This window comes from Clupea harengus, chromosome 18, assembly GCF_900700415.2.
Source record: "Clupea harengus chromosome 18, Ch_v2.0.2, whole genome shotgun sequence".
Lineage (NCBI taxonomy): Eukaryota > Metazoa > Chordata > Actinopteri > Clupeiformes > Clupeidae > Clupea > Clupea harengus.
Window position 1 is genome coordinate 19,930,580 of NC_045169.1, and position 16,372 is coordinate 19,946,951.

General features: G+C 42.6%; 1 protein-coding gene across 4 annotated transcripts in view; it reads right to left on the bottom strand.

Annotated features, from left to right (window-relative positions):
- The window catches only part of LOC105903072 (phospholipid-transporting ATPase ABCA1-like), a 221,849-nt gene that overhangs the window by 102,135 nt on the left and 103,342 nt on the right, over positions 1 to 16,372 (bottom strand). For 3 of the 4 annotated variants that reach the window (XM_031585405.2, XM_031585401.2, XM_031585403.2), the window contains 6 exons: positions 15,656 to 15,858; positions 14,909 to 14,957; positions 14,259 to 14,396; positions 13,904 to 13,951; positions 8,501 to 8,640; positions 4,206 to 4,333 (listed from right to left, as the gene is read on the bottom strand). In XM_031585405.2, the coding sequence (XP_031441265.1) occupies positions 4,206 to 4,333; positions 8,501 to 8,640; positions 13,904 to 13,951; positions 14,259 to 14,396; positions 14,909 to 14,957; positions 15,656 to 15,858 (706 nt within the window). The remainder of the gene's footprint in view (positions 1 to 4,205; positions 4,334 to 8,500; positions 8,641 to 13,903; positions 13,952 to 14,258; positions 14,397 to 14,908; positions 14,958 to 15,655; positions 15,859 to 16,372) is intronic. The other variant, XM_031585404.2, reaches the window with a different exon arrangement.

Below are 16,372 nucleotides of genomic sequence, written 5' to 3' on the forward strand. Positions count from 1 at the left end.
CACAGTCACACCCTGGGCTCATGTTCTACATTCTCCCCTGCTCACACACACACACACACACACACACACACACACACACACACACACACACACACACACTCACACTCACACTCACACTCACACTCACACTCACACTCACACTCACACTCACACTCACTCTCACACACACACACACACCTTAGTGGTGCAGTTAAATGGCATCGAACTCTTGAGGACACCTGAGTTGAAGGCGGAGTGCCGAGAGCAGGTTTGATCGGAGTCGTAGATTGTGAGATGGAGAGAATTTTCATCCGATTCAAACACTTTAGCTAGGATGCCTCTAAGGGGGGCAAGGAAAGAGGGTGCTTAGCACCGGCATTTTAACACATCTCTCGTGATATGTTTTCCTTTACCTCTTTTCATAAAAACAAAACAAAACAAGACATTTTCAAACTTAACTTCCTAGTTGTGGCAAAAAAATAACTGACTGTACTAACTGCTTGTTATAATTTGAAACGTGTTATAATTTGAAAAAAAGAAGGCTGCTTTAAGCTAGATTTGTAGTTTTCTGACCTTTCTCTCTGATGGAGGAGTGGTTGAGGTATCTGTCTTGCATATGACAACGAAACAATCATATTAAATATGGCTTCCCTGCCAGGTCACAGTGCACTACATCTTCTGCGATATGAAGAGGCAGCGTCCTTGGCAGGTTGCGTTAAATCTTTCAAGTGAGGAGCTGTGTGTGCGTGTGTGCGTGTGTGTGTGTGTATTGTCTATGCGTGTGTGTGTGTGCTCATACATTTCCTTCAGATATATCTGATGGAAAAAAAGAAACTTACCTGCTTGCCAGACTGAATACCAATGAGTGGCTAAATTGATCATATCAGAGGAGCCGTCAGCATGAGGAAAGACAGACGAGCAAATTTGACTTTGACTTCAGTTTCACTCCAACTGAAAAGTACTTAGCATACCTTTCAGTTCCCCGCTTCACTGCAGTGCCCTTTGTTCATTGTAATTACACTATGAGAGGAAGAGCAGGGCATTAATTATCTATGGATTACAGCACTCTAATTGGCTACCCTCTACATATAGCCTAAGACTACAACATCTGCATAAAAAGTGTTGATACATCAATGCATTGTAAGTACACTATTACACATAATGTGTAGTTAAAATATAAGTATGATAACAAAGAGACTAGTCTTGTAGAGAGTTCTCGTTAGGGTCATTTAGAATTTCTTTGGTACGCACTCACCCGCAAGCCTTTACTCATTCTAAAGTGACTCTGAAAAAATGCATATGCTGAAAGTAATTAACAGAGGCGGCGTAATGAAGCAAAACTGATCCCAGACCATCGCAGGCAACACAAAGAACAAAAAGGGGAGAACATCCCCTAGGAATCGACGAAGAAGAAGAAGCCCTATAACACATTGTAAAGACTTGCCCTTGAGACGCTACCTGCAAAAAAAAAGTAGTTTCTGTATTTGCAGGTCAGAGTATATCTTTGGCTTTGCTTCCTTAATTTATTCTGCGTTGCTGCATTAGACAAGAGGACATCAATCCTATATGATGGATTTTCTTTCCTTTTTCTGGCCTTGGAATACCTGTGATTTCCATAGCAACATGCTTTGGCCTGATAGTCTATTTAAAATGTCCAACGGGATCGATCTATTACAACACAATGATCTCCTTTGGATAGATGGCCTGGCCGGTTCAGAATATGAATCAGAGTAAGGAACAGAGAGAGGGGACTAAGAGGCGAACAGAGAGAGAGAGAGAGAGAGAGAGAGGGAGGGAGAGAGAGAGAGAATGCAGAGAGAGAGAGGGAGAGAAGGAGGGGGGAGAGAGAGAGGGAGAGAGATAGAGAGAGCTAGAGAATGCAGAGAAAGAGAGAGAGATAGAGAGAGCTAGAGAATGCAGGGAGAGAGAGATACAATGCAGAGAGCGAGAGAGAGAGAGAATGCAGAGAAAGAGAGAGAGATAGAGAGAGAGAGAGAGAGTGAGAGAGAGGGAGAGAGATAGAGAGAGCTAGAGAATGCAGAGAAAGAGAGAGAGATAGAGAGAGAGAGAAGAAATGCAGAGAGCTCAATAAATTGCTTTGCGGTTGACAGTGCCTACAGTACTGAGCTAGCGTGGGCCTGACACGCAGACTACACAGTCAACACACCCTCGCCAACACACCATTAGGAGATATGACACAAGGCAGACACCCAACATAACAGCTAATTACTAATAATAAGAAAAGATTAAAAATACAATTAAAGGGCAAGATAAGAAGACGAAAGGCAACATTACATGAAATGAATATGACAGCTTGTGCAGTCCAATCCTAGGGTCATGGCACTATGAAGCCCACCACCATGTTTCCCCTGACTGTCTGGAACTGTCTCCTCCGCAGCCTGTCTGGTTATTTATGTTGGTGTCTGAAGTGCTGTAAAGTGATAGCCTAAGTGAGGGCAGATGTGCGTTCTATGAAGAGCTCCACACATCAGCGCGATGTGGGGTAACAGGAGGAGTCGGAGAGGATGTGGAGTCGAGACTGTGGAGTCGAGACTGTGGAGTCGAGGCTGTGGAGTCGAGACTGCTGTGACAGATCCGGCACTGAACACGGAGTCGAGCTGAGTCGCCATGTGTGGGACTGCTTCAGGCTCATTATCTGGTTCAGTTAAATGTATCCGTACTGTGTGTGTGTGTGTGTGTGTGTGTGTGTGTGTGTGTGTGTGTGTGTGTGTGTGTGTCTGTGTGTACACCCACAAGTGTATGTGAGTTTGTTTATCTTTGTGTGTTTGTGTCACACATGCATATCTTTGTGTGTGTGTCACACATGCATTTCTGCATATATAAGTGTGTGTTAGTGAGTAGGAGGGATACTGTGTGTTTGTGTGTGTGTGTGTGTGTGTGTGTGTGTGTGCGCGTGTGTGTGTGTCGGAGGGCATCTGCCACCTCCCCATCAGTCACTCTTGTCTCGGCTCGCAAAGTACACTCGAGTTCTTCCTCTTCCTCTTCCTCTTCGTTTGTCCCAAAGTGCGGAGTGAGATATGGAACTTCTGATGTCCATCACTTCACGCCACCTGCCACTGGAACCTCTCCACCATGGCGCACCACCTCCCAACAAGAGCCAAACTTTTAAAAACACGAGCCGGGGGTGTGTGGTGTGGTGTGGCGTGGCGTGGTGTGGTGTGGCGTGGGCGCAGAGAATGAGTCGTCTGTGACAGATCTGTGGGATGAGTGTTCGTAGGGCGAAGTTTTAAAACTCTTAAATGTTCTGTTCCGTGGGTCTGGCAGCGTGGGCAGTGACATTATGGTCATTTGCCACATGTTAGCGAGAATATAGCCCAGCATTTGGCTACGACCGCTGATTGATCTCCCGCAGACTTCTGAGCGACCACGAGTCAGTGGTGCTTACTAGAATTACAATTTCAAACTAGGACTGCAAGCCAAATGCCCCTCTTGCTAGATTAGTATACATTATTGAAAGCAATCATGGAATTTAACTGCAAACAATCACAAGCAAATAACCACAACGGCTCTAGCTATATAAGACTCCTTCTGTGGCCTACTGAGGCATAGTCCATACGGTCAGTGTAATGTTACTACTTAAGCAGAAACTGAACTTGATGAACTAGTGCTTTTATTTAATAAACTCGGTGAGCACATTAAACATGCATGGCTTTGCATTGGCTCAATGTACTGTCTCCAGATCACAGGTGTAGCCACCTAGTGGTTGGGGGTAATATTTCACTTATCATTACAGTCAGTTCCATAGCTATTGTTTGTTGTTCCTGGGGTGGTGTAGGTAAAAAGTAAAACAAATAGTAAAGTTGTAGCTAAAATAAACTATTATATTTAAGTTAAAAGAAAAAAAAATTAAGTTGTAGCTAAAATAAACTATTATAGAGATATTCAACTGCTTTAAAACTCAAACTGCTCAAACTCTGCTCAAACTCTTCAATGTGTGCTTAGGGCCCTACTTTATATCACATATCCTGAGAAACTATGCAGTTAGTATGCAATGAATCGATACGTTTGTTAGCGGATGCACCTGTGGCTATGGTTGAGGTAGGCTTTGGGTCATCGTGCCTATACTTATCGATACAACGATGGGAATAGTTGGGAACAATTGACATAATTGAAACAATTGAAAAAATTGAAACAGTTGAAATAATTGTCAGTTGAAAATAAAGTGAAGGAATAGGGAGATGGTCCTCCAAAAGCGTCTGAGTTACCTGATGAAGGTGTTCTGTGGGGCACCGTACATCCAAGGCTGCAGGTCTAGGCTAGGGTATTCACGGAACGGAGGAACGATGAGGGAGAAGATGAGTGCGAGGCACACAAACGCAGCTGGCAAGACAACCTGTCACACACACAGAGAACACGTTAGAAACACGAGAACCCCGCCGCAGTCCTCCACTCCTCCAAGTGTGATATTAAAGGGAACTAGTATTGATATCGTCTTAAAATGGTATATGGTCATGTGAAGGGCAGAGAAACACACGTGTCTTTCTCAATAGCCGCCTAGGCTATGCTCTACATAGTTCTGTGGTCCGAGTCGGACCACCCCACAAAATGCAACAAAAATAGTCAAAGCACAACTTCGCCAACTCAAACCCTTTATCAGTGCCAACTGTGCTGCTGTTGGTGTTTGGAAGGTTTTTGTATGCTTTTTCAGTAGTCAGACTGCTCATTTTTGACAAAAACTCCCTACTGCTGCTGCTGCTTTAAGAACCTGTCTGTGATCTGTGTTCATGGTCATGGACATGTATGCAAAGATCAGACATCATTAAATCGATTGAAACACAACGGGTGCCTCCTCTCTCCTACAGACATATATATGAACACCAACGCGCGCTCGCCCGTGTGTGTGTGTGTGTTTCAATCCTTCAACACAGAGATGCAGAGAGTAATTATTCACACTTAAATGTCAAGCAGTTATTTGTGGGTACTGATTTGAATGCCATTATGATGAGGATTTGCCTGAGTTTGTTCGCTTAATTGTAACTGTATACTGATTATGGTGTCTACCAACACAGTCCTGTTGGAGACTAGTTTTTAGCCCAAGGAACTGCAGGAAGGAGGGTATAAAACATTAAGCAAGAGAACTACTATGACTACTATGTTGAATTTCATGAAAAATAAAAGGGACAGTGGAGATATCTCCTTATTAGACAGGGCTAGGAGTGACAGTCCAAATTCATTAACGGGAGGAGTCTCTTCTTCAAAGCAACAGAAACACTCAGCTGACAGTTTCTGTTTCATTACATGATGACGACTGAGAGAATTATTATTAAAATATATTTCGCTCCGCTTCTACATATCTCACAGTGAATGAAGGTGCACTGCTCAGTATGAAATATGTCCAATTCACCTGTACGTACTTGTCACGCCAAAGCAAGTATTTGGAAAAAAATAAGTCCAACGCAAAGTATTTGCCCCTCTCTATCGCTTTTCCTCGTTTTTTCTTTTTCTTTTTGTTCTGTTTCCTGTTTTCATTCTTAAATGCTACAGTTGGCTTTGCCTTCAAGGTAATGCAGGCAAGGACATTAGTGAACATGCCTGGGAGCCAAACACGGCACTTTGGAAACGGCACTAAAAGAGGAGGATTGGAAAACTCCGGTGAAAGCTTAACTGCGGCTCAGGGACTTGTATTCTTCTCATGGGCACTTAGCTGTGGAGATTTGTTAAATTTATTTATATATTTATTTATTCTCTGCAGCCAATTAAAGTCATAAAATGATTAAAGCAAAACACACAGAACAGGCATATTAGTTTCGGCAGAAGCCGTAAAATAAAAAGTGGCGGGCGAGTGGGTGGCAATGGGCTGCGGTGTGCCCTCGACCGTGGCAGATGGCTCGTTCACGGAGCAGCTCGGCAGCCATTTGGCCTCTTCTACCCATCAGCACTCTCATCCACTGGACTGAGTATGGACGCCTCTTCTACCCATTAGCACTCTCATCCACTAGACTGGAGGGAGTAACTACTCTCACTCTCTGGGTTAGAATAACTACGCCACTAGACTGAGTATGGACCTCACTCTCTGGGTTAGAATAACTACACCACTAGACTGTGTATGGACGCCTCTGATGGCGCCATCATCTCTCTCATCCACTGGACTGGAGGGAGTAACTGCTCTCACTCTCAGGGTTAGAATAACTACGCCACTAGACTGAGTATGGACCTCACTCTCTGGGTTAGAATAACTACACCACTAGACTGAGTATGGACGCCTCTGATGACGCCATCATCTCTCTCATCCACTGGACTGGAGGGAGTAACTGCTCTCCCTTCTCTCACTCTCTAGGTTACATTTACATTTACATTTAGTCATTTTAGAATAACTACACCACTAGATTGAGTATGGACGCCTCTTCTACTCATCAGAATAACTACACCACTAGACTGAGTATGGACGCCCCTGACGGCGGGACCACCCCTGATGACTGGTAACTAGTCAGACTGCTGGCTACTGGGCATCTCTGCTGCCAAGGCATTACTGTAAATTCAGTACCTTTTGGAGAGATTTGTTGTGTAAGAGAGAGGGTGATCACATGTGCATGGCTCAGTCTCTGTGTGTGCAGTAGGTGTGTGTGTGTTTTCTATACGTGGGTGTAATGTTGATGTGTGCATGGCTCTGTTACACACACACACACACACACACACACACACACACACACACACACACACACACACACACACACACACACACACACACACACACTTACGATTTGAGGAGATTACTTCATCAAAATCACATCCACTGACAAAGACTGTTCGCCGAGTCTAACGGTCACAACCTGAATGGAAAGGAAAAGACCTAGGTGTGTGTGTGTGTGTGTGTCACATATTAAAAGAGATTGATTGCTCTGATTGCAGTGTAATGAAACACTACAGCACACAGAGCTATGCAAAGCCCCAGAATAACACAATAGCACGGGATTAGCAAGGTAGCACACATACAACCATCACTGACACACACGCGCACAAATGCACACACACACACACACGCACACACACGCACACACACACACACACACACACACACACACACACACACACACTGAGAAAGCATTCTTCTTTTTTTTAATTACATGTGTTCACTGCAGAGCCTTGACTATCATGGTGTGATATTTCACAAGGTAATTACAAATTGACTTTTGGCAAAAGCAAATTAATTAATTTGTGACAAATGTCTTATTGAAGAAACAATTGATGAATTGATTTCAGACAGAAAGCTTGAATTGATATCTTAATGATGCCACGACAGCTGACGACTGAGTGCATGCACATTGCCAGCCTCTTCTTTTCTGCTAGCTTTGAAAGAATTAACCGTTATGAGTCTGAAGGTTTGCAAAGGGCTCTGTTCAAGTTTCTAAAGGACTCATCTCCTTGGAAACCAAAGCAGCTAGAGATAAGATACATTGTTGACTGGTAAGAAACTGATCGTGCATTCTGAGTTTGTCCTCTATGAACTCTAAAAAACTCCTCTAGGAACTTCAGCTTTGTTATCTAGCCAACACAGAACACCGTATACGCCACAACAGACGTGTCTCCCTTCGCAAAGCAGAGCATCAAATAAGTGCAGATACTTCTGTTGCGTTACACGAAATATTTGACTTTCTAGGTTCATGAGTGTTTGGCATTGATGTTGAATAACATACACTTGAATTTTGTTTTGAGGGGCCTGTTTGGTATGACATCACTATGTTGAACAACCTGCGTGGCATAGCAGTGGGTACCGGCATTAAGATGCAGAATCCAAGGACTGTTTCTGCTGCAAAGCCAGACAAGAACACACACACACACACACACACACACACACACACACACACACACACACACACACACACACACACACACTCACACACTCACACACACACTACTGCTTCTCCTAGGAAGACTCATAGGTAGGAGACATGTTTGTTGCATAAACTGAGCAGAATACAGACACCCCAATAGACTTTGGCTGATGACACACTGGTCAATATTTACAGGGGAGGTCTGCATTAAAAACCCATCACAGTGAAAGCGAGACCAGAATTAAATACAAAATCTCCAGCAATTTAGAAAGTTTTCGAACAGTACTTCTTTGGTCATTGTTGATTGTGAGGTGTTTGATATTTGAAGTAGAATATAACTACTCTTTTTTTTGTGGTCAGGAATCTTAATTAACCTCACCTTCACACTGATTTCTTAGATGCTGCTTGATATTAACCATGCTTGTGCCATTCAAAGGCCATCCTGAAAAACTACTGTTGTAGAGTTCTAGAGTTGTGTTGTAGAGTTCTAAAGTTCTGTTGTAGAGTTCTAGAGTTGTGTCCCTCCCTCCCTGTAATGGGTTTCAACAATTACTGGAGTTACACTAACTTATCAGGTTTTACAGTGTATAAAACATAGGGAGGTGCCCAAACTGTAACAGGGCTAGTTGTTCTTTTGAGTGGCGCCGCGTAGCATTTCCATACCTGAGTGATGAGTCCTTTACGAGCTGTGACAGGGTTAATTGTTCTGTTGCGCAGTGGTTGCGTACCTGAGCAATGAGTCCTTTGCGGCTGCGTCTGGCGTGGTGGAAGCGCTTGATGAAGAGAGCCAGGAACTGCCGTCTGATGAGTCTCAAGCCGGTGATGACGGAGGAGCCTTTCCCGTTCATACTGAGGCCCCTCTCCCAGTCTAGCACAGGGGGGAAACAGTGTCATCAACTCTACACGGATGCTACATGCTATCGTCCGGCACAGGGGGAAAACAGTGTCATCAACTCTACACGGAAGCTACATGCTATCAGAGCACAGGGGGGAAACAGTGTCATCAACTCTACACGGATGCTAAATGCTATCAGAGCACAGGGGGGAAACAGTGTCATCAACTCTACACGAATGCTACATGCTATCAGAGCACAGGGGGAAAACAGTGTCATCAACTCTACACGGATGCTACATGCTATCAGAGCAAAGGTGTAAAGAACGTCCAAAATACACCAAGCTGTTGAACATATTTCATTTCTATTGTATTTCTGACCTTTCATCATTTCATCGACCATTACAAAAGCAAAAAGGAGCTGTCTCCACATTATATTACGTTTCCATAGCTACTTCTATAGCAATTTCACTTAGTACATATACTAATAATAATAAAAAAAAGTACTGATGAGTCTCCAGCCAGTGATGATGGTGGACCCTTTCTCTTTAAGATTCTCTTTCTTCATAATTTATAATATAATATAATATATATTTTATTTTTATATTATACACCTTATTTATTGCCTCTTGGCCAGATATTCAGAAAGCATGGGATCTACCATCACTGCTATGCTGATGATACTCAAATACATTTTCCTCTTAATTCTGGTCAAGGACATTTACAACCTATTTTTTTTACTGCCTACATTAAACTCTGGATTGGTAAAAGCTTCTTCAAACTTAATAAAAATAAGACAGAGGTTAGAATTTTGATTCCACTGACATTAGCACTTTGCTTGGTCCACTCACACCTTACCAAACGCCTATAGTAAAAAATCTTAGGGTGTTTTTAAATGAAATCTAAAATGGACAGACAGATAAATTCAGTTGTTAGTGCTTTATTTAAACAGCTGAGAGCAATTGCTAATGTAAGACATGTCCTGTCCCAAAAAGATTGTGAGAAGGTGGATCATGCTTTCATATCATCCAGACTGGACTATTGCAATGCACTATACTCAGGGAGATTGGCCTTACAGCCATACCACACTGAGCACGCCCGATCTCATAAGCTAAGTAGTGTCGGACCGGGTTAGTACTTGGATGGGAGACCGCCTGGGAATAGCAGGTGCTGTCAGCTGAAGCTGGGTGGGCCAATCCCTCGCTCAGTGGATTTACTGGGTCACTGAAACATCGAGAACAAGTGGATACCAAAACTGGTGGAAACTGGCTATCTTTGGAGTGAGACAGCGAACAAACAACACTCAGGGAGAAGCCAAGCATCACTTCATAAGTTGGTGGTCCAAAATGCGGCAACTAGACCAAGAAGTTTGACCACTTTACAGCAGTTTTAGCAGAACAACATTTGCTCCCAGTAAGGTTAGGATTGATTTTAAGATTTCATTGTTTGTTTCATTTATTGCTTTTGGTTGTGAATGGACTGGCTCCAGCCTATATGTGTAATCTCCTGACCCCTTTAAAATCCATCAAGGACTTTACGGTCATCCAATGAGCAATTACTTGTTTTTACCATGGATTCATTTTAAATCAAAAGGTGGTAGGGCTTTTACATTGGTGGCGAATTATGGAAGAGTCTAACATTTTATGTTAGATCTGCTGCCTGCTTGAAGACTTTTAAAACACAACTGAAACCCCACTTTTATACACTGGCTTTCCTTGGATTTTAACTTTTTAATGCATTCTTTTAGCACTTAGCCTTGTCAGACTTTTATTTGTGCTTTTAGTCACGCTGATACGCTTTGGTTTTCTGGTCGAGTTCACTCTTAATTTGTTTTTATGTGTTTTTATGGTTTTATTCCGTTCTTCTATCCATATTCATGATTTTACATTTGTATTTATTATTCTCTTGGCTTATTCTTTTGATCACTTTGAGATGTTGCCTGCTAACGTTCATTGTTATTTTTCCTAACCATTTCCTTTCACCTATTAGTTTTAGTGTTCGCTCATCTATCTTTTCTCTTCTATTCTGCCATTTTAATTGCTTTCATATGTCCTACATATTTTATGTGTTTTATATGTTTTCAGTCCCTTTAGTCCTTTTTGTCTCCTATTATATTCTACTATTCTTGTTGATTTTTATTGTAAATTGATTAACTTCGACTGGAAAGCACTTTGACTGCAAAGCACTCATAAATGTGGCTTGACTTGACAATACTCTTAATATTATACAGGAGTCCAGTCTTTCTGTCTTTGTAATGTTACATGAACTGATAAAAGGTTAAAACAGGACATACATGTGGTCCAAACTGTGTTCATTATTTATATTAAGAGCATTAAGGTACTATAACACTATCAGGGCGCACACACACACACTCAGAGATGCACAACGCATACAATGCGCTCCATAGACCAGAGTGCCGGCCAGTCTATATATTAATGGATGGCCCTCTCTCAGTCTGGCACTAAATGCTATCAGAGCATCAAAACAGACAATGCGCACTGAAAACAGCCCCTACAACACACCAAGCTGTTGGAAAATCTACACATTTCATCAATTCACAGATTGTTACAGCAGCAAAAACCAATTGCCACTAAGGTACCATGATGCATACTATCGAGACATCACACAAGCATGAACATGCAAACATTCGACAGCATACACCAAAACTGTTGGCCAATCCGCACTTCAGTTATGTCATACTTTCACTTTTTATCAATTCACACACCATTACAGGGGCAAAAGAAGACTCGACCCCACCGTACACAAAGTGTCCTTATACCCTGTACCTAATACTTAATAACTTAGGGTCATATTCTCCCATTCATGCTAAAGTCTTTTTTTCCGCACTTCCGGTAACGCACATTTCAGTTACACGAGGGAAGGCGGGCTTATGAAAAAGGCGTGATTTATCTAAAGTAGAAGTAAACTGTCACAACGCCGATTTCTTTAGGCTGTGGGGGAAATGTGTAGGGAAATCGTGTAATATGATTAACCTCGAAGGAAAACATTTGTTTCTATCTATCACATACACCTAACAAAGACGTAAATTAACCAAATGACACATTTGCGAAGCCAATTTAGAAAGACGCGTTTGAGGTGTTGAGATTCATGATTTAAAAACTCACTGCTAAAGAGAAGGTAGGCTACATCAGAATGCACATTGTCAATATCCCAGCTGGAGATCGTGTTGCGTAACCTATTATTAACCACTCAAAAATCAAGTAATCAAACACCTTCCTACCGATGACTGAAACAGACTTAAGATATGGGCATCATATCAGCCACGCTCTGAAAGGAGCCAGATGCAGGGACAGACAGAACAGTAATTGGTTTATTTGATGAGGACCAGTAGAGAATGTGGTTGATTACTCTGGCTTGAAAGTTATTCATCCAGGCGTCTGCACAAGAGTAGTGGATTATGGTCTTCACGGTCAAGTCGAAATGGCTGGATGCACTGAGCGTCGGTAAGCTCCAGTACATCCAAACGAGGTAGGAATACTCATGGGCACCGTCTCTGCACTCGGCCAACTCTACTCTGTCTTTCATTCACATTTCTGAGTTTAACTGTAATTGAACTAATTATATCACAAGATTTTTTTTTTTTGCTGTTTTAACAATGCAGCCTATCATCACATAACATTATAACTAATGCTATTTCAGTAGCTTAAAACCAAAACTTGACAATCAAACATAGTGATTTTGCAAGGTTATTTGTACATAATATATGTTAGAACTAGGCCTACTGCTGGCTTGACTTACAGTAATACAGCCCTCGGAAGCGCATGGCTGAAAAGCAAGATTTTGGGGTTGCTCCGCCCGAAGTGTGAAACTGCTATCATGCCGCACAAATCACAAACTTAAGTTGAGGGCAGAGGAAGAGTAGTTTGAAAAGTTTCTTTTGTTATTTTTTACTTAAGCTCATGGGAGAATACAGCCGTTAATTAGTACTATTTATATCAGTTGTGCTAGAGTTAATTAAATATTGTAATACCTACTAACTTCAGAAGTAAACAGCATTATCACTTTAATAAGGAGACTTAATATCAAGAGAGACAAAGTTAATTTCTCTAAGCAGGCATACAAAAGCCTGGCATTCCTTCTTAAAAGAAAAGAGTTTAGACAAAAAAGGTCTCTAACTAAATGCTAATTTAGCACTTCACTTTGAGAACAGACTGGCTGCCCATTTTATTATCTGACAGTGAAGTATTGAAAGACAACGTGAGATAAGGCGATGCAGTGATCGTGTCTAATAACAAATGCTCATTACACTTCTGACACATACAAATGCTGTGTACTGAAGTATGTGACATCTGATGCGATTGCTTCCTGAGAATGCTAACGATTCTGCATCTCACCAATTCCAAACATGGCAGATTTCCCCTGCTTTTTTTTATTTCAAAATCACAAACACAGCAGAGAACTGACAGTGAGACTCATTCAAAAGCCCAGACAACTAAACCGGAACAAGGAGGTTCACACACAGTTCATGTTGCAGATTCCCTGTTTATCAGTTTCAGCAGTGCTAATGAAGGCAAACACCATTACTGCTTGGTACAGAACAAGCCTCAGCTTCCTGCCAAGGCAATTAATATGAAACCAATCATATGGTGTCTGTGATATTATGTGTGCGTGTGTGTGTGTGTGTGTGTGTGTGTGTGTGTGTGTGTGTGTGTGTGTGTGGGGGTGTGTGTGTGAGAGAGAGAGAGAGAGAGAGAGAGAATGACAGTAACATATAAAAACAGACAGAGTGGGACAAAAAAGGTGTGTGTGTGTGTGTGAGAGAGAGCGAGAGAAAGAGAGAGAGAAAGAGAGAGAGAGAGAGAGAATGACAGTAACATATAAAGACAAACAGAGTGGGACAAAAAAGGTGTGTGTGTGTGAGCAAGCCTGTGTGTGAGAGAGAGAGAAAGAAAGCTAGATGGAGATAGTGAGAGAGAAAGAAAGAGAGAGACAAAGAGACTGTGTGTGTGGTGTCTGTGGGTGTCAGTGTCTGGTGTGTGTGTGTGTGGTGTGTGTGTGTGTGTGTGTGTGTGTGTGTGTCAGTGTGGTAGGTCGGTAGGTATTTGGAAGTAGACAGTGTTGAGGATATTTCTATGGATCAAAAGGCTGCTTGGGAACACCAGTGAAGGTGTAGAGCGTGTGATTTGGAAAACAGGAGCTGACACATCGCTCTCACACACACACAAACGCACACGCGCCCACACACACACACACACACACACACGCACACACACACGCACACACACGCACACACACAAACGCACAGCTGAACTCACTGCCACATCACTTCTGTATGTACCTTCTACTTTACTCGTGAACCTCCCCTTCCGTTCCACTCCAGTGCCGTCTGTGAGAGAGAGAGAGAGAGAGAGAGAGCAAAATAAGGGAAAAAAGAGAGAAAGGGAGAGAGAAAAGGGTAGAAAGAAGGGAGAGACAGAGCAGGGGAACAGGGCGGGGAACACAGGGGGGAGAGAAAGAGAGAGAGTGAGAGAGAGAGAGAGAGAGAGGGAGAGAGAGAGAGGGAAGAGGAAAGTGAGATCAGTCATTTTCTTTGTCATGCGAAAAATGGAAATAAGTATGTTGTCCGTGGGGTTGGATGTTTAGCAGCCAGGCGAAGAGAGTGGGATCGGGAGCCGAACCTGTTTGGTGCCTACCTGTTTGAGGGGTGGCTTGGTGCGCACCTGTTTGAGGGGTGGCTTGGTGCTCGGTGCTGATCTTTGCAGCAGAAATGCTGTTGCGTCGCAACTCTCGGGGACTTTGCTTCCAGTCGCGTGCAAAACTTTCAGTTTTATCTGCAAGACATGGAAACCGTATACATCATACTGAAAAAGCCTGACTGGTTTGTGTTCAAATGTTCAATGACAATACGTCAGTGTAGACACATGGGTGTTTGTGCCAGTGTATGTGTGTGTGTGTGTGTCTGCAAGACAAGTTTGCTGAGGCAGACTGAACTCAATTAGAATACTTTTAGGTAGTGTGTGTGTGTCTATGTGTGTGCGTGTGTGTCTGTGTACATGTGCCTGTGTGTGTGTGTGCGTCTGCGTGCATGCATACATGTGTCTGTGTGTGTGTGTGTGCGTGCCTGTACGTGTGTCTATGCACATGTGTGTTTGTGTGCGTGTCTGTGCATGTTTGACTGTGTGCCTGTATCTGTGTGTGTGAGTGTGTGCGTGCACGCGCGTGTGCGTGTGTGTGTGTGTGTGTGTGTGTGTGTGTGTATGTGTTTGTGCGTGCTCGGCGTGTGTGTGTGTATGTGTGCGTGTGTGCGTGTGTATGTGCATGTGTGTGGGCTTGTGTTTGCTACCTTGCGGTTCCATATCCACACCAGTATCCTCAGCTACTTTGAGGAAGATCTTCCAGAAAGAAAAAGAAGAAGAATTAACACTACACAGAGAAAAATAATCACAAAGCGCTAACACAATTAACATCCTCTAACCTTTCCATCACAACCCAAAATTGATATGTGCAGAACACGACTTCAAAACAAAATATTTAATATCCATTCCGCAAAAAAAGAAAAGCCAGAATCAGAGTAGAAAAAAAAAAAAAAAAAAAACATCTTGTATCGAAATGTCAACCACTGCAAGCATTATTGTTATTATCCAGGAGCCACACTGAATCAACACCATAAGAATATCACTCAATAACACACAACAGTACACACAACAGTAGGTTATTTCCCATATTCCGCTTATATATCCTTTAACATTCAGTAGTCCCCCTGACTGATCCTTTGCCTACGTTTCTATTGAGGTAGAGATACATACTTACTAACCTTATGAATGTTATAGTAATACTTATACTAATGAAGCAGATAGTTTGCCATTCTCAAAACCTGAGCATATGCCCATTTGATTTAACGTCAGATAGTCTTATTAGAAAACATAACAACAAAAAAGACATTCACCATACCAGGGTAACATTCACCATTGATTATCTTCTAACAGGTGATGATTAATAGTAGCATAATCAGAATTAGTAGCACTTCTGCGTATGTTGTGTATGTTTGTGTGTGTGTGTGTGTGTGTGTGTGTGTGTGTGTGTTTTCTACCTCCTCCAGAGTGGTGTCTGAGATGCCGTAGCTGGTGATGCCCAACTCGCCCATCTCCAGGTCCAGTTCTTTGAAGAGCTGGGCGAAGGTGCCATCTTTGGCGCCCGCGTAGGGTAAGATGTAGGTCAGCTCTTGGCCAATGCCCTCCAGGAATACAGCTTGGGGCACGTGCTTCCTGATCAGGCTACTGACATCTGCTACGTCTGTGAGGGGGACGGTCGTGTGGAATGGATAGAGGCAGATACAGAGAGCAATCGGTGTGTGTGTGTGTGTGTGTGTGTGTGTGAGTGTTTGTGTAAGAGAGAGTGAGTTAGTGTGTGTGTGTGTGTGGGGGGGGGGGGAGACAGACAGACAGACACTGAAGGTTCAAATTGTCATAATTTCTTAAATTGTCATTGATTTCCTAACATCTAACTAGGAGGCAAGCAAAGACCCATTATAAATACATAAATAATAAATACATTTATCCTCATACATACAAACATTCCTAAGCATACCTGTAAATATGGATGCATACATAAACTCTCCTGTGTAAAAGTCTGCTGCAGCTTGTGTTAAGAGCAAAACAGCCTGCAGAGATGAATGTGTTTTAGCTTATGCATACAGCTGTGGCTAAGTAATACCAATGAGCTCGGTTCAACCGATAATTTACCATTTGAAGATAAGTGCTTGACTGATTGACTGAAGACAATCGTCGGCTACTTTTCCATTCTTTAA